General features: G+C 40.9%; 1 protein-coding gene across 1 annotated transcript; it reads left to right on the forward strand.

The window, feature by feature from the left end:
- Nucleotides 1-14,195: 14,195 nt before the first annotated feature.
- On the forward strand, nt 14,196-14,552 carry RB195_000915 (uncharacterized protein; the record flags this gene model as incomplete). The annotated part of the gene is made up of 1 exon (XM_064197473.1): nt 14,196-14,552. The coding sequence occupies one exon, from the start codon at nt 14,196-14,198 to the stop codon at nt 14,550-14,552; it is 357 nt and encodes a 118-aa protein (XP_064053354.1).
- Between the last annotated feature and the right edge of the window lie 4,669 nt (nt 14,553-19,221).

Here is a 19,221-nt window from a genome sequence, read left to right on the forward strand (position 1 = left end):
GGCGGGGCTCTGCTATTTGGAAAAATAGCCGTTCCATTGGTGGCTTTCATTCATCTCATGTACTCTAGTTTGAAGAACACATCGCGGCCCCTGCGGTCATCGATTCTTGATGTTTTCGCTTTGCGAATTCGCCGCTTCGGCTCGTCATCGACGCCGTGTTTGCACTTGACGCGAAGACACGTCGGCGGTGCGATAAAACGGTTTGCTTTTTGCAAAGAAAAGCAGCGGTGGACAGTCCTAGAAGGAAGTATTCGACTGCTTTTTTCCTTCAGAAGGCATATTCCTTTTGAAACTCTACTATTGGAAGAGAGGTAGAGGGTCCGAAGTGCCAAAAACCATGTTACCATTTTCCAAATTTCTCCTTTTTTTTACGCTGTGAAAACGTGAACGAGAACGTCGCGTTTATTGCTGCGGCACTGACGACATTGCTCTTGCTTGAGGTCTGGAGATTTTTCATGATCCTTATGAAGGTTGTCATCCTAGAAGCTGCTGTCAGTAAAAATCAATGCGTGAACAATGGATTTTGCTTCGCATTTGTTTCATCTACTCTCTCTCTCCTGTTTTGAGCTTCTGAATTAATGGATGGAGAGAAATGTTGGCGCTTTCTAGTTTCATTTTCATCACGCCGTGATTTTGTAAGTTGACAAAATTTGGTTAAAAAGATTGTAGGAGCGCGAACGAGAGAGAAAAAAAGGAAGAAATGCGGAATATTTTCGCTACCAATGCGATGGAATTACTCAGTAATGTCCTGCTATTGATACATTGATGAAAGTCAAGAAAAACTTTATTTTTCAACTCTAAAACATATATCTTACTTTTTTTCGGGTAAGTCAAACTCCGCTTACTCCCTCTCCACATTTGTGAAGATGACATTCCCCATTTCACTCCTACAGTACTCTCTTTTCTGGCTCTTTTGCTCGCAACTCTGCGAATTTTGTGGCGCATCACATCACATGTCGATGTAAAATCACCGATTGTGAGGAATTCACACATCGCGCGTTCCACTTTGATGAGTCATAAAATTTGTACCTTCCTGTTGTGATACATGAGTTCTCGTTTTTAAGGCATCAACTCAGGAATCTGAGGTGGTACGGATTTCAGGTGGAGTATTCGTATACGGGATTGTAGATTATGGAGAAAGGGGGTGATTCCGCCCATTTCTCCTTAATTGCCGTAGGAAACGGCCGGGAAGATACGACTTCGAGCGTTCCGGCGCGTTATTTTCTACAACGAGTTCGATTAGCGCGCGCCAATCCTGTGCGGCGCCGTATCTTTCGGACCGTTTTTTTACGGCAATTAGGAACAAATGGATCATCATCCCTCTCTTAATAATCCACGATCCCGTACACGAATAATCCACCTGAAATCCGCACCACCTCAGATTCGTGTGTTGATGCCTTTAATACAAAGGCCCACACACTATGTTCTTTTAGAAACTAAAACGAAACTGGAATACATGTAGACAACGTCGATCATCAATGTTTTCCTGTAAGAACGTATGCAAATAAATTAGATCCCATAAGGTTGATTCTTGTAATACATACATGTATAGAAAGACCTACCTTGTAATTTTGCGATTAGAAACTGGACTCCAAGGAAGCGGGACTTGATGAAGGAAAAGCTGCGCAGGACAGAAATTTCTTGTGACGAAATTGCAGGGTCCGTTACAATTCAAAAAGCAGAGATGTGTATGTTTACTGGGCGTTGAACTGTGTTCAACCGAATGGCTGCGCCGTTTCTTCGTTCGGAAGAGACAGAAGGAAGAGAGGGCGTGTGTGCCAAATAAACGAAGCGTGAGATCAGATTAAAGGTAGATTAGTTAGAATTTGAGGGTGCTGTGATCTCTTCACGACTAGAGTTAAGGATGTAGTCCACAAATATGAGTGCAGTCACACTCAGCATCCCGAAAAACCGCGCAGAAACGGTTCTTTTGCACCGAACCCCTCTGCGAGGCACCTAATAACGAGCCACGTCGGCGGGAGCATGCAGAAGCGCCGTGTCCTCCAGCGAGCAGGAGATGTAGTGTCAGCAGTGCATTGATCGTACGCTCACCTGCAGATTTTGAAAAATATAAGCTTGCATTTCTGGCTTCCGCAAATGCTTAGCTAATCTTAAATGTTTTACCAAAAAAAAAGGGGAAAATTTTTGATGTAATTCATTGGGAGAGGGAAATTATGGGGGGTGTTCACTAGGCATCCAAAAACCTTGTTACGGAATGTTTATTACATCTACCTCCGTGGTTTGCGTCATTCAGGAGAAAACAAATGAAACCTTGTCTTTGTTTTATACATAAGCTATAAATCAGAATCTTATTTTAGTCTATTGAAAGCGCCAAAAAAGGTATAATCAATTCTTTTTTAAACTGCGAAACATGAAGCGATTTGTATGAGTTCAGTTGATTTCAATTTGAACTTCGCTGGAAGCGGAACTATTATAATCTAGGAGACGCGCAGTTTTTCTACTGGCATAATCTCTGCTGGAGCGTTGTCTCTGGAAAAGAATAATTCTCCTGCAAAAAAGACAAAAATTAATAAGACATCAGAATAAACATCAGAAAAAACGAAAAAAAAGCTCTTGACTCATTTCTCAACCTAATAGTTAACTGATGGAGAAATGATTTTTACAGAGGCCATCTTTCAGAACTATTTTGAACCCTAGTTCTTAATGATTTCCTTGGGCTGTAGCCAAGATTGGTATTGATCGTCTTTATTAAACAACGGCTAACGTTTCGTCGTTATCGCTTTCGTCAGAACCTGGAAAATTCAAGCCATTAGTGATTTGTCCCCTCATCACCCTACAGAAAGCATCCAAACGGTAGGCAAACTCAATCCAACTCAACTATTTTGAACCCTTTATTATTACCTTTAGAGTCCATTCAAAATTCGAGTCAACATGTCCTTTTCTGGAAACAACAAAAGTATCACATTAGTGCGACTGTACTGAGGAATGTAATACGATCTGTTATGACATGAGATTATGTACCGTCTAAAAGGTGGTCGAGAAAAAAAAATGATTTGCACACGTGTTTGGCACGTGATTTCGATTTTTTTTTCAGCATTTTGACGGCGCAGTTTCCAGATCGTACAGTTACTAGCAATTTTTCCTTTCTCAATAATTTATTCCATTTAATTAATGTTTGTTTTTCTTTTGTTGTTTTCAAATGATTCAATTGCCGTCGTCGTTCAATGTGAAGCTACCTTTAATAATATTACGTGGTTTTTTGTGTTAATTTCAATACAAATGTGTCGGAAGAAATATCAGCGGTTTTTGTGTTTTTTTGTTTTCTTTTTAAATGTAAAACTTATAGTTTAAATACATTCAAATAAATAATGATAATTGTATTGAATTTTGTAAGTTTCTCAATTCAATATTTAGCCACTACAAGTAATTTTTTGTTACAGATATCGATTTTGCATGTGAAGATTTTTTTGGATTTACAGGATTATTTAGCTTCCTTTGATTTCGTACTAGTAGTTGCACATGGACATCATTCTGATTACAAGTATCATTACTATGGAAATTCTATTATCTTTGAATACTTGTGTGTGTAGTGGATAGTGTAGTACGTGTAGCATACACTTTAATGCGCTTTATTTGATGATATATTGCTTAGAATTGTACTCTGATCCAAAAAAATGTTCTAGTGCAGGCAATAACATAGTTTGTTTGCCTTAAACTTACCCAGGAATTCTTGGAATGTATTGAGTAAACGTGTGGTGATATGACGATTTCTACATGTGGATTTTCGGTTTGACTTGGAGAAAATAGCAAAAGTATTACGTTTTAACAGATACTACGCGGTTATGGAAGTGGATTGGTCGAATAAATTGATCTCGATAAGTTCTTGGTCGCCAGAAAAATGTAACGCAAAAAACTAGATGTTGGTCACAAATCACAGAACATAACGCGCAGGACACGAGCGGATTTTTCTTCAATGTTTGTTTCCTTTGAACAGCTACGGCTTATGCGGAGACGACGTTAGTCTTTTGTGTTTTCGATCGACGCAGTGAGAAGTCGACCGCAAGCAATTCTCTAAACTACTTTTTCATTCATCTGTACTTTTTATCTACTGCTTTGTCTGACGTACGTTCATTTCTCTTCCTGTAGAATTATAATGGAAAATTGATTTTATCCATTGAATATTCTCTTTCCTGCTTCCGAATCGTCATCAAGGATGTATATAAGAAAGGACATCATGTCCTCGGTAGTATAGTGGTGAGTATCCGCGTCTGTCACATGCGAGACCCGGGTTCAATTCCCGGCCGGGGAGAATGTTTTGAAATTCGCTCACTTCTAATGGCTGAACACATCGATGATCACCTATTTTTGTCATCAGATTGTAGAAACGCCATTTAAAAAATCAGCAAATAATTGGTCAAATAGAAAAGCTTATATTCCTTGTTCATTCATTAGCGGTACGTTTAAAGGCAGCATACCGCGAATCTGAGGTGGTACGGATCTTAGGTGTATTCGTGTGCGGGATCGCAGATTATTGAGAAAAGGGTGATTCCGTTCATTTCTTCCTAATTGCAATAGAAAACGTCCCGGAAGATACGGCTTCGAGCGTTCCGGCGCACTATTTTCTACAAGAAGTTTGATTTTAGCGCGCCAACTTTCGCCACGCGCCGCATCTTCCGTCATCTTTTTTACGGCACCTCAGATTCGTGAGGTGATGCCTTTAATTGCTGTTTTTAATTTATAGAAATGAAGTTGTGGAGAAAATCTGATCTTTACCTTCTTCAAGATCATTTTTGTTCTTCATCTCTTACTTCATATGTAATTCTTCCTATTACAACTTTATTTTCTAAACATTATCAAGAAGACGAGCCTCAAGGTTAAAAGTAGTGACCCATGGTGTACAACATTTTCGCGAAATCTCAGAAATTATATGCTCTGGTTTTTTAGCCCCTTGATTTTTCGAGTGATCTAAAACGTCCTGCTCAGCAAATTTTTGAGAGTTCTAATGATTCGAATATTAGAACTTTTGGATTTCTTCGTCTAATTCTAGTTTTGTCTGGTTGAAGGCTTCTATGCTTTGCCTAACATATTGCTCAACCTTTCATTATCGTTTTATCCTTTTATGATTCTTGGCACATGTAACAAAGACGCGAAAATGCAGTCGGGCTCCAATGTGTTGTGACTTGAGGGCACGTTTCGCCCTCGGTGAATAGAACAGTGGAGGCGGACACTACATAGCTCGTCGACCTCAAGCTCCTCGGGACTTTTTTTTTCTTATTTTTGATAGTATTTCGCTCTTTTTTTACACGTTTTATGCTGGACGAATATGAGCACAATATGAGTACTGAAATGCTTCTTTATTAGTTTTGCCGTTTGCTTTGCTCCTAGGGCGGCTTTAAGATTCAGGATAAGGATTAAAGCTTTGCCCCATTTCTTTCCTGTTATTTTGTGTAGAAGAATTCAAACCTTAACCGTAACATCGGCTGCTGGTGAGGGGGCTGAGAGCCTGCGCTGAACGTGCCTCGAAGCTGCGCACGACATCGCCAACGGCTCTATATCGCCAAAGCTGTTCACGGCTGCATTGCAATGGATGGTGAAATCACTTTCTTGAGAAGAAGGGGCATACGTGTTGATGAAAGATTCCACTCCAACCTTCTTTTTGCGGACGATATCGTCCTCTTTTCGAGAAGTACCAGGAAGAAGGAGAAGTGGAAACAGAACGATACTGAAGGTAACGAACGAAGCAGAAAAGAGAATAGGACTGTGAATAAACAGTATGAAAACATAGTTCATGAAGAACGCATACGCCGAGGGCGGAGGAGTACAACTTGAAGGTTATCAAATCATGAAAACTACGTCATACGTATACCTCGGACGTTCTCTGAATATGGAAAAACTCTGAAGGAAAAACTGAGTGGATGGATGAGAGCAGCATGGGCAGCATTTGCACTCGTCAGGGAAGCTACGGACCAGCGGACGGACCAAGATCTCCGTGCCCATCAGTTCGACTCGGCATTTCTTCCAGCACTCTGTTACGCAGCGGGCAGACACCGCCGCCTCGTCTAGAATTCTACTCACTATCCACAAAACCCTTGAGAGATGTATTTTGAATTCCGGTCACAATATGAGAAGAATCGACGATAGATGAAGTGAAGGAACGCTAGAGAGGGTTCCAAGAGATGTTAAACGCCATCGAGGAAGACCACCGACGAAGTGAGATGATGTGTTCGCTATACGGATGGACCAGCTGAGAGCTCATTTGGATGTGGCTCAAGAACCTCGTCAACGTCACTCAGGAAATTTGAGAATATCTTCGATGACAACGGCGAGGGAAAGAAAAGAGTGGAAAAGATGCTAGGACCGGCTAGGATCGTCCAATGGAGACGGGCCATCCAAGCCTGCAAGCAAGTGTTTTGCATTTCCCACTTTGTGCAATTCTGCATGATAAGCATTGTTCGTAGCCGGATTTTGAAATCTGGCTATGACTAACAACACTAACATGAACAGGTGTACGAAAGAAGTTCATTAATCCAACTCCTAACAAACTAAAATGTTAGGGACTCTCTAGCACAAAGAAAAACGATTAAACGACAAATTGATCGGATTGAGCGTGGCCCCGCACAATTTTCCCTGATCGTTCTGAAAAACGGCATTTGCTACTAGTGCGTACTCCTGCTCTAGTCAGTTCGAACGCGCAAGTGGGCAATGATGCCTATCATTAACTGACTAGAGTAGGAGTAACAGGGAGAAAATGACTGAAAGAGTGAATTAGTTGCTACGGATGCGTCACACTCACCTGAACAAATAAATGCCAGCCGCTTTATGATTTCCTCGTGTTTCTTTATTCCTGTAGGGCACAACCGGTGGCACCAAGTCGGCACACTTGTACAACCGGAGTCAACGCGCAAATTTTTTTTAAGTACTCGTCACATGTTTGAGTTTTTCGAACGGTTTAAAGAAAGTGCATTCTTAGGAAACACCAAGTTCTGGAAGTTTTTGACTTCTTGGCACTTTCAGGCACTTGGAGGGTCGTTGACTGGCGTGACCGCGAAGTTACGAGTTTAAGCGCAGAATGCTGTTTTTTTTTCGTTGTTTCCTAGAATTTTGAGGACTTATTCCAGATGAATCCTTGTTTTCTTCTCCTTTCAAAACTAAGTTTAAATGTTATTAATTTCATCGTCTCACCGAAATATTTTCCTGTTGTTCGTTTTCACAGCCAACCGGTCGCTGTTCTAGCAATGTATGGTCGACACAAAAAAAGAACGGTTTCAACATTGCATCATACTGCACATCAGTGAGCGTTCAGTTACCGATCATTATTTTCATTGTTGGCAGGTTGTGCCATCCCCAGTGGATGCTGTTTTTCCTGGTCAATGCTTTTCCGATAAATTTAGCGCTAGATTTTTCTTGTTGGTCATGTTGTCGTCGTGATTAGATTACAGCAAGTTGACTTCCAGCTCAGATCGTGCTTTGTTTCCTCTGCGCTTCCTATTCTTCACAGGAGAACTGGTAGTCGCTGCGAAGTAGATCATCGGCTTTCAAGCATATGAATTACTCATTCCTGGAAAAGAAGATGGAAGTGAATTGAATGTATAGTAATTTTCTTCAACTATCTGCTGTAAAACTTTGCACTAATCTTTCTGAGTATAAACTCTGACCTACTGTGCACATATTAAAAGTCTTTCACGGAATCTCTCCACGAAAAAATAGGGTTAGGGCTGTAGATGTGATGGTGACCGTCACGTATCACGTTCAATCCCCCTAAATGTTTCGAGAAATTTGGGCTTGGGCATGAATTTTTCTACGCGACACCTAACAACGTGCCACATTTGCGAGCCGAGACTTCTGCTCGCGTGGGCAATCAATATTCTGGTTACGCCATCTACCTTGCTTGCCGAAAGACATGGCGCTGTGTACTGTGTATTACTTGTTGTTTGGTGCCTCGTAGGAAAATTAAATCGAGGTCGTTTCCCACGCAGTTTTCGAGTTAGTTGACGGGAATCACACTCACACTCGTGATCTACAATTCAGGCCCAATTTTTTCGTGAAAAGATCTGAATATGGAACTGTTCGACTTTCAGTGAACTTCAACATAGTAAGATGTCATGTTGATGTTCATGAGCGAGGTTAAATCATTCTATTCATTCAATCATTCAATCATTCTAGCGATTTACCGGTGCGAACGCTCCGCCAAATCGCTTTCGTCAGAGCGTGAAATGAGCTATTCAATCCGCACTTTAAACGACCAATTTTTTTTCACAACTAAACAGGCAAACTCTATGCCTGCTTCTTCAACCACTGACGTAACGATTACACTGAATGCTCACATTGGATAGGAGATGCCTAGTAATGACCACAACAAGAGTATCACATGTTCTCTTTGTTTAAGAAGTGCATATATAAAGAACAATGTTGTAAACGTTTTGTGCCGGAACGGATTTGGAGGAGAATAGTGGGTGAAAGTCTATTTGTGATTGTATTCGCTCTAGTGCTTCTATTTGTTATTGTATTCGCTCTAGTGCTAAGTCTAGACTGCAGGAAAAGTACAGACGGTTAGTAGACCATCAGTAACATCAGAACCTCAGTGAATCTCTCAGGTCTACTTTTGTTCGTTTTCGCTTTGGGTTTCGGGCCTAGATTCGCGTCCGTGCAATCAATAAGTCCGGCGGTATCATGCAAGTTAGACACAGTAGATAGACACAGTAGATTATGGGGAGGAGAGTCCATTTCTTCCTAATTGCCGTAAAAACGGCCCAGAAGATACGGCTTCGGGCGTTCTGGCGCACTTTTTTCTACAAGGAATTCGACTGGAGCGCGCCGGCCTTGTGCGGCGCCGTATCTTCCGGGCCGTTTTTTTTTAACGACGGACGGAATCACACTCCTCTCCATAATCTACAATCGCTTATAAGAATACTCCACCTGAAATCTGCGCCACCTCAGATGGGGTGATACCTTTAACCACCAGATCCCAACCTCACGGTAGACAACAAGTTGAATGTTTGCAACATCGGTGTACTCCATTTTGAAGCGGTTCCCCAAAAAACACGTAGATTTCAACCTCTCTATCGAGCAACGCCGAGGCCTACGTGAGATCCGCAATTTTCGTGCAGCTGGGAAGACCAAGGTATCCGTTAGTGATAAGGGAGGAAAGTTTGTTGTCTCGTCACGTGAACTAGACATAGCGACAACAACAAGGGAACATGTTGAGAATGACACTCTATATGCTTATCCAACGATTATAGGGAGCATTATCGCTGTCTGAATAGAACATAGGTTGAAATACCGGGATCAGCTGGTCTACATAAAAACCTTGTAGCGCGTTTCTAGAGTGATTTACCTGCATGTCCAATCTTATACAGTTTGATAAAAACACACAAACTCTCTGAAAACGGCCACACTTTGAATAACCTAGGTAACTTCAAAGTGAGACCCATTATAAGTGGTACTGGAAGCCCCACAGATAGATTCCCCTGGCTTCTCAAAACAATCTTAAATCAGCTGCTCAAATATGTTCCTGTTCACCTCAGCAGTTCTAGTAGCTTCCTTAAATGCCCTCGCAGTACCTCGTTCGAACGTAAATGTGTAATAGTCTTTTGACCTTACGTCGTCCTATATGAACGTTTCAAACGATGTCGCCATGCAGGCTGTTCAAGAACAACTCACGTAGCTCAAAGCCTCACTGAATATGTAAGGTCTGAGCATTAAGTAAATCATAACGCTTATAAATGAGTGCTTGAATTGCTCTATTTTTCGACGGTCGGGACAGTACTACCAACAACTTAGAAACCTAGCTGTGGGACAACGGCTGGCGCTCACTCTCGCCAATTATTTCATGTACAAGATCGAAGAACTTATAGCAGACCTCAAACCATTGCTGCAGTGTCGCTACATAGATGATTGTTGCGTCGTCTGACCAACACAAGCAGAATTAGACACGCGCTTCAATCTTCTCAACCAGCAGTGCCCACACATTAAGTTCACAAGAAGAAGTCGATAGACAACTGGTTGGCTTTCTTAAATATCTACTTGTGGAAGGGGATATGGGAGACAAAGTGGTGTCGAAAATCCTGTATCAAAAATATTTTATTCCACTATGTTTCAGCCCATCCCAGCAAAATGAAAAATCCTTTTTAAGTAAAGTGTGCAGGAAGGCGGCAAGAGTGGCATTGATTAGCCAGGAAAAGATATCGCTTGTGAATCTGGCTCTGGCTAGAGTGGCAATATCCAATGATTATCCAACAGGAGGGGTGTTCGACAAGAACGACATCCCTCTCGAAGATCCATTGTATTGGATCGCCTAGAAACGATTTCGTTCTGTCCACCATACATATATGATATCATATATCTGAGCATACGGATGTAAGGTAGGTGAGGTAAGGTAACGGTTCTACAGACGTTAGGGTTGTGAAAATACCACCAGCGAACCACAAGCGTCAGCTAGTACGTTTGTGGATATGACAGACTCTGCACAACTCCCAAGTTGCATGGTTCGCCCGTATGGCAAAGAGGGTGATTGCATGGCACCATGAGTGGTGTATCGTATCACGTGCAGGTTGTGCGGTGACGATTACATAGATTCGAGTGTCTTATTCAAATCAAAAGAGCCATCTGAGAGTTCCCGCGAGAGACGAGGGACGTTCTTCCTTGCAAATCATTTTAGGACTTTTGACGTGGTAAATTGTTCAGTGGTATTTCCATAGCCGAAACGGAGCTGTCTAATTCTGCTTTCCTCAGGCACCATCTAACGCAGTGAGACTTCATCGGAGATGTGAGGGCAGCGGACTCCTGTCCGTAGCTAGTATTTGTCCTGTAACTGTCTTGCTGGCACCCCACACTTGTAGCGTCTTGTTTCAGACGTTCGAATTTCATAACCATTAGAATCTTGCGAACCAAAGTTAACAATTGCCCTCTCCACTAGGGTTCACTGCAAACGGTTTTTGCCGTCCGGAACATGCTTTCCAACGTTAATCGTTAATTTCTTGCTATGCTGTCTTAAACTCCGAATTGAAACCAGTTATCAGGTTCTTTGCATTTACCTACTTGAACTCTTTTGTAATTTTTGAAAGGTTTAGGGTCTTTTTGATAAAATAATCTGCAATAATCTCGCTCATCAGGAAGAGAACTCTCTATGAAGCTAGTTAAAGAATGTCTTTGTGTCATTTCGAGGATTGCACTTTTACTCATGTTTTGCATTTGGCCTTGTGTTAAGCTGTTTTCAATGAGATTACGCGAACTTTCTTCTAAAGATGTTCTTCTTCAGTCTCCAATTCCGCATATAAGGTCTGTCTTGACGTCATTTTGCTCTATGGGATACTGTACATGCTTTACTGCTTGTTTTTACTCTATTTGCCTTGCAGAGATTGTTCATTGTTTGACGCATTCAATATGGTTATAACTTTTTGTCAAAAAGTCCCATTTGTTGATAGCGGAAAACAGAGTAAAAATAAGAAACAATGGTGATTGGCAGCAATTTGCATTGGAAGCACGAGCATTTTTTTCTTGTTTATCGTTACTTTAGCTCTTCATACGTGTTTTACTCACAGAAAAAAATCAACAAAAAAATTGTAATTAGAAATGAAGTCCAGAAGTTGTGAAGAAGATCTTGGCGTTAATTTCTTCTTGTTCCCATTTCATTTCTCTGTCACGTGCTTATTTGGTAGAGCAATACTCTCTCGTCGAAGTGAATTCTTTCGCCTTTGTCGTCGTTGTGTGTGCATCCCTTCAACTCGCTCTCTTTTCGTAATGGTAACAGACAAACTTCCGCAACTTCATAACTGTAGTCCATTTTTTATCTCCGGCGTTCTACTACAAAAATTCCATTTTTCACAATTCCTTTGAAAAATATTTGGGGGATTTGAACAGGTATTGATTAACTAAGCCAGGAAATGTATCTTTATAAGCAGCTAACGAAGGAATATTCGTTCGTATAAAAAGAGTAGAAGGATAAAGTTTTCGCGAACGTGCAGTCGTCTTAGAATGGCTTATGGAGGCCAAATAATGTGTCAAATTACTGCACTTATTTTTTCAATCGAACTTGACACCAGTTTCTCGAAATCGGATAGGTCAGATTTTTACTGGCTTTGGCTGCTGTCGAACCATTGACCGTACAGATGTTGTTGTAACGTTTTATCACTGCGCTTCACCCACCGTCGTTTGTAACTACCTGCGATAAGTCACGATTGGAGCATAACATTTTTTCCTGCTGAGGCGTATCTGTAGCACAGATACTAGGCACTAGTATTCAGGATCTTTCTGATCCACATCAGAGTCAGAATGTGCGAAAATCTGGAACTGTAGTAGTCATCTCCTTACCGTAGTCATTTCAGGCTGCCCGATCTGATGAGTTTCCTTAGCACAAACAACCCGCATCACGAAATTGAATACTTTCAGTCTTTGTTTTTGTTGAGTTGGGCACAAGGTTGTTATAATCACTTATTCTTGGCTGACATTTCAGCGAGTGAGCCTTCTTCAAAGCTTAAGAGGCTGAAATTGAAAGTGATCTGGTCGAACACCTTATCTTCCCAACAATAAATTCCTAACTTTGCCTACTATCTCATAGCTACAGGTGAAAGTGTAGCAGCTTAAAATCGGAGGACTTTCCTGCCCCTGATAGATACTTATACTGAGCTACTGCAACCTATATTAGCTAGCGCAATCAGACAACAGCTTTAAATAGAAGGCGAACGTAATCTAGAGGCTTTCCTCTTTGCGTTTACTTTCAGACTTTAGACAGAAGTAATTCCGTTTTTTTATCGTGGCTTCCGCTTTAGTGCAGGTAGTTGGTTTGATTGGTGCAGCTGAAAATTCACCTCCACGAAGAGAAATCTGGCGGGAAACTGCACTGGAAGACGGCATTGGATGGTTTTTTGGCTCCTTTCAATCGAGTTACGAGAAAAAAGAAACGGAGAGACACGCAATTTCTCGCCAGGCGAATCTCGCTGCTATGCATTCGCACGTGAGATGTGGTTTGCGATCTTCACTAGGCACGTTCATTTGTTTTTGTGTATGATGCACTACCAAACACGTACAAAATGTTGAACTGCCTGATGACTTTTTCAATTGCAACAAGATCAATCAATGATCGAGAGGTATAACTTCCATAATATGAAAAGACAGTTATATCTCCGTAGACTGATAGGTACGATCACTGGCAGATACCAAGAAGTGATCGCTTTAGCAAACATAGGTAATTGCAAGAAGGAATCCCCTGAATTGAGCGGTTCATTCAGAAGTTGCTTTCGATGTTGGCCGGAGAGGGGAGTCCTTGATTCATTTTCCCACTTTTACCCATTCTTTTGAAACCAATTCTCTTTTGCGACTGTTTTTCTGCCTACTTGAACTTTTTCTCCAACACTGAGAGTGTCTCATGTGTTCCCTTCTGCACTGATTAGGGAGCCGGGAAGGATTTCAAGAGGCCGCGCATCTCGGACTTTCGGTGTACTTTCTCAGGTTTCAACGAACATAGTACATATTCTTCATCTGTCTTGCATATCCTATTCAATTCTTGCCAAGTACCATTGCGTGCCGCTACTTTCACAAGTGCCACTTATTCAGTAGTACAAGAAATATGACTCCTATGAGTTTGTTAACACGGGAACAGTGAACATACATTTTCTCGCCGGTATACGTGAGGGGACAATTTTGCCGTTAGCAGGATTGGAGCGGGCGGATAACGTCAGATATGAGATGGAACATGCGTTCCAGAACAAATTACATATTAGGGCTCATGAATTTCAAGGTAGCATACCACGAACTTGACTTCATTATGATCTCTCCAGGCAAAGATAGGGTTACAAGGTATAGATCACGAATAAGAGCGTAATAATGCACAATTCCATTCAATCGCTCTGAATCAAGGCATAAGAAACGACGTTCGGATCTAATTTTTCTACAATCCGCAGACCCTCGCAGAGCGGGAGGGGGAGGGGGAAAAAAAAAAAAAAAAAAAAAAAAAATATTAAAAAAAAAAAAAGTTTTTTTTAAGGGGGGGGGAAAGGAGGACCACACCCCAACCAAAAAAAAAAAATTTTTAATTTTAAAAAAAAAAAAAAAAAAAAAAAACCCCCAAAAATACATTCGTATTGAAAAATTACTACTGTAACTCTGTTTCTGAATGTCTAATGGTTTGAGGGTGGTATCAGTTTTTCGAACAAGACTCTATTGTTTGTTATCGATAAAAACGTGAAAATTAATCCGAAGGTCTATCATGAAGAGATCCTCAAGAAAGTTGTGGCGCCATGGGAACAAAATCATCCACATTTTATCTTTCAAAAGATTGGGGTCCAGCTTGTGGAGCCAAAACAACGATCCACTTCCCCGAGGACGAAGACAAAATCGACGAAGGAATTGTGGCTTACAAACAGCCCGATCTCATTCCATTAGACTTTTCTGTTTCGGATTTAATTGAAGAGTCACAGAGGAATGGAGAAGTAAAAAATTTGGTGTTTTTGCGAAAGGAATTGACCAAAATTTGGAACAATGTGGACGTTAACTATCGTTGCCGCACCATCGATTTGATGAAGCATCGAACTGACGCCTGTATCAAAGCTGATGGCGGCCACTTCGAAAATTGTAATTATAAAAATAATGTTTGAGCGTTTTTTTATGCCGCACGTATTTTTTTGGTACCCTGTATGTAGTACACGCAAGGAAATAAATGCAAGACTCTATTTTTGCTTCTGTAGACAGGAATGCTCCCAAGCCTTGTATTTTTTTCCAATCTAGTTATTCGATCCAGCAAGGAGTAGTGTTTCATGTTGTTGTTATTTTTAAGACAATGGTGATTTAAACTGACTTTTTTGATTACTAGAATGAGCTGCAATACTTCGTGAAGAACATTTTCCAAAGAATTTTGTTACTTTTCCTGTGAGGCTTCTTTATCCACTCTCGCTGAAGCCACATAACTAAGGTTTTTTTTAAAGTAATTCAGTTGAATTCGCTAAAATTCTCACTGATGTTTTAACTCAGATCAGTTCTATCTCCTTTTTGCTCTAACATAAGCGTTCTCTAATGGTTGCGCGACACATTTATTAGGGTGGGTCTGGGAATCGCATTGTTAGGGATAATTTAGACTCGCATGTAAAAAAATGTGTAGCAAGACGTGAACGATTGTCGCATGTGAATGTCTTTCAAAGGACTTCTAGGAATACGAATACGTAAGGCAAGTTCTTTGAATCTTGGGATGAAATTAAAATTAAGCGTGAAATTAAAGTGGCGTTTCCTTAGTTTTATAAAATTAGATCTTTTTGTGCTTCGCCATTTTTTCACTAACATTTTGAGTGCAGTTCGCTGGCTCTCGATTAATTGTTACGTTCTTGCCGCGTGAGGGATCTGCATAGTTGAATCGAAAGTATGGAAGTGCGTCTATAAAAGTTTATCATGGTGACTTTAATTCTAGCCTTCAAAGTGGGGTATGACATGGGCAGAGCTCTATGACAGCTCTCAAGGTTGGTATTTTTAAAGGTACCCGAAATTGACGATCCTGGGATCTCTCCACGAAAAGATAGTGTTAGTAGTATAATTACGAGTATGAGCGTATTCACGTTCAACCTCTGCTAATCGTTCTGAAAACGGCATGAAAAAAGTTTTCTTGTACGAATTCTCCTACGAGACACCTTATAACGCCACCTTTGTACACGTGTCGGGCCCAGAGCAGTCTATCCGTAGGTTTTAATTGATTAGGGGACTATCGAAATCTGACGGATTGGTGTTAGCTTGTCCACAGACGCAGTGCGTGTCCAGCGGTGGCGCGTTGTAAGGTGCCTCGTAGGGAAATTCGTACAGAAAAGCGAAATCCCACGCCACTTTTAAGAACAGCTATAGAGGATGGGGCGTGAGAACGTTCATATTCGTGACCTGCATCTTATCTTATCTCCATCTTATTGCTTCTTGGAGAGACTTAAGATTCACGCGCGTTGCTTTGAGGAAAATACGTGACTGATTCGTTGTAGATGCGGAAATTATTTTGGTGCAAACGATGCTGACGTGCTTCCAATTTGTAGCTTAACGTTGGAGAGTAGGGTGTGTGAGTTTGTGGATGTGTATGAAGCAAGGAAAGTGCATGAGTTGCAGCGGAAGCATTGCGATGACCTAGTCAGACACCAGTAGCGACATATGTACTATAAACACTCTACTTCCGCTCATTCCTTCCAAATAACGTAGTATACCATTTTTTCAGTTTTTCTAAGCGTATCACTTTGTTGTCCAATAGTTTTTTCGTTTTTTTTTTGTTTTTTTCTAAATGAAATTAGATGAAATTAAATTTATTCGTATCCGTTCACCTTACGTTCCTGCAGTGGCTGAGTGCAGCATATGGTTGCTTATATTTCGGGCTACAATTTAATTACGTATGCAACGATTCAGTAAAGAAAACGTAGGTGCATTCTTTGTTTTTTTCCCCTCTTTGCAGATTCGTAAGCAAGTACGCTGGCGATGAAAGCAAGTACAAGAACTTTGTAGCTCTACGAGTGATCATGACGTACCGTGACCAATAAGGTTGTGTTGTTAGTTAGCGGAACGTAGATAGTATTGTCCCAAAGAATACTCCAAAACCTGCTCTTTAAAGAGGATGGGGAGTAAGTTCATAACATTTCTAAGCATGTAGTAGTAACAGTTTTTCTTATCCAAATGTCTTTCACGAGATAATCACACTCCGGCAGAAGTCGTAAAAGTTCCCCGACAGATTTCTCGGCTTTCTTTGCTTACTTCTGTTTTCAGTGATTGCTGCACAAAATATAATGGTTCAAATGATTTTTTTCTACCAATAGTTCACAATCTCTGATATCTTTCAAACGTTCTGTACGTTCAGTTTATTTCTATTAATTTTATTTATTTTCTCAAATTTTCCACTTCTTATGTTTAAACACTTTCATACCTATTATTATTTGCATTTTCCAAGAAGCTTTAAAAGTGGGAGGTTTTGAAATTCCACACCATTAATTATCAAATTGTAGCGCAGTCGGTAAGAGTCTCCGCTATGTCTAAATGATCAACGGGTCGAAACTCCAGCCAAGGCTTTCTTGCTCCAGGGCCGATAAATTGGCATCAGACTCGTCCTGGAGGATAAAACACTGAATTGATACATTGTCTAGAACCCCCTAGTAGGCTGGGCATTGAAGTGAACACGTTGATGCATCCCAAGCTGATTAAGTAAAGCCAGACACTTTGTCCTTTATCCTTTAAATCCCAAATTTAGAAGGTTAAGAAATAAAGCCAGCAAGCTAAAATCATCCAGTGAGATTTTTTTAGAATACTTTTTCAGAAGTACTTCCTTCGATGACAGTTCAAAAGTAGTCTTCATGAAAAATTTAACGAAGCCACCGTGCATCTGCAATGTGGAACAAATGTGGGCTTCGCGGGTGCTTCACATTTGAAAAACCTTTTTCTTGCATCCGTGTATTTTTGTGTCCATATTTTCATATTCATAATCATATTTGTTCAACACTGTGTTGGGGCATTTATTTAACAATTTACGTCCGTTTTTGAAATGGTTTGCTCTCCTGACTCCAGATGAGCTGTATCCTCAAACCTCTTCAGAACACTGGGATTATATTAATACCTTAGACCCCAGAATTCCAAAACAATTCCATACTGATTTTCTACATCTCTTATCTAATTAGAAAAGGGATATAGAAGATATAGAAAAATAGGTCTGGTACCATTAGTTTACAAAAAAAGCTATATCTAAAATGCAAAACTAAGAGTTAAACGACTGCAAGTCCTCCGTCCTCCATTGTAGTTTTATTTTATTATATTTTATTATATTTTATTTCATCTTATTTTATTCACATGCGCCAATGATGCAATGAAAAGAAAGAGAAGAAAAAAGAAATAAATTTTGTCTGAGTCAGAAAATTGCAGCAAATCGGAACCCATATATTGTCAATGGATCCTGGCGCAGTTAGAGTGAGCTTAGAATTAAAATTGTTTAGCATATTATAGGTTTGACAACTTATTACTTTACAAGTTTGAGTACATCTTAAAAATCATCCGTTCACGTCATAGTGCACAGCCTAGCGCTAGCTCATCGTAAACAGGAATCCAGGCACGTCTGCCTGTTTCACATTGGAAAAACCGGCATAGCTCTTGAAAATGCATAACTTTTTTCGCTTCGTTGTGGGGAAGTTTAAGCAAAGATCTGGACGCAACGTATACTCATGACGCAGTCGTGGAGGGTTAAAAAAGAGGAACAATACCCTTTCCAGCACAGATCTGGAAAATCTACTGATGTAAAGTAGGAAGGTGTGAGTAAGGGTGCTGTGTGGCCGTAAGTTGCTCCGAATTTCTTACCTTATAGTTAGACCAGCACAATTTCATCTTCTTCAGCTTTACTTATATCCTTTTTCACTTTACCTACTACGTTTTGTATTTCCAAGTTTACTATTATTTACTTATTTGTTTATTTGTTTACTCAGTTTGACAGTATAAAAGCGCCAAAATCTAGCAACTGGACTCATCTGGGGAGTTCAGGATGCTCTCTAAGAGGAGACGTTTCCAGCGGGTTCACTTCGACAACGTTCGGTGACTGTATTCATCATTCAGTGATTGTCGAGGACCACCCCACTCGGTGGTCGCGATTCACTTCGTTGACCTGTGCGTGTGCGTGTGTGTGTGTTGCAGTGCGAAGCGGGTTTTTCAAGCACAGTGTACGTGCTGTCGACAGCCCGAGAGTTCCGCCCGCTCTGCCTGAACGCGAACGCACCAAAGTCCGTTCGCACTAACGCCTCTCGTTGTTCGCTGTGCAACCAACTACTCGCTATCGAACTGTGTTCTCCTATCTCATCTTCTACATAATCGTTTCGCCTCTGTGTACTCTGCAGTCACCACGGCCGACATTTTCGCGTTACGTCCCACAGAGTTCACCGCCGTCTCGTCTAAAGCTGCTTTTTAATGTCTGTGATTTTTGCAGTGTTGTGGCTATTGATCGGCTGACGCTGACGTTCCTCGAATTCACTCAGAAAGGAAGCAATTGGAAAATAGTGCTTGTGTACTCCTCATAGTGCAAGCAGCGCATAGGCTTCTCTTCTCTAACCACTTTCATTCTCATCGATCTCTATCCCTTCGATTACAAATAATGCCCTTTTATATGTATGAACGAATGCGGCCCGTTAGGGTTGCACTTGTTCCGATCATTCATCCGACACGAACCGCTGCGATACGGTAGCTGAGCTGTTCATTTCGTGAAATCATGTGCTCAGCTTGTAAGTTGATATCCAGGATTATCAGGATTAAAAGTGGAATGATTGTCTTCCCGTTGATGTGGCA

The sequence above is a fragment of the Necator americanus genome, chromosome IV (genome assembly GCF_031761385.1).
Source record: "Necator americanus strain Aroian chromosome IV, whole genome shotgun sequence".
Classification (NCBI taxonomy): domain Eukaryota; kingdom Metazoa; phylum Nematoda; class Chromadorea; order Rhabditida; family Ancylostomatidae; genus Necator; species Necator americanus.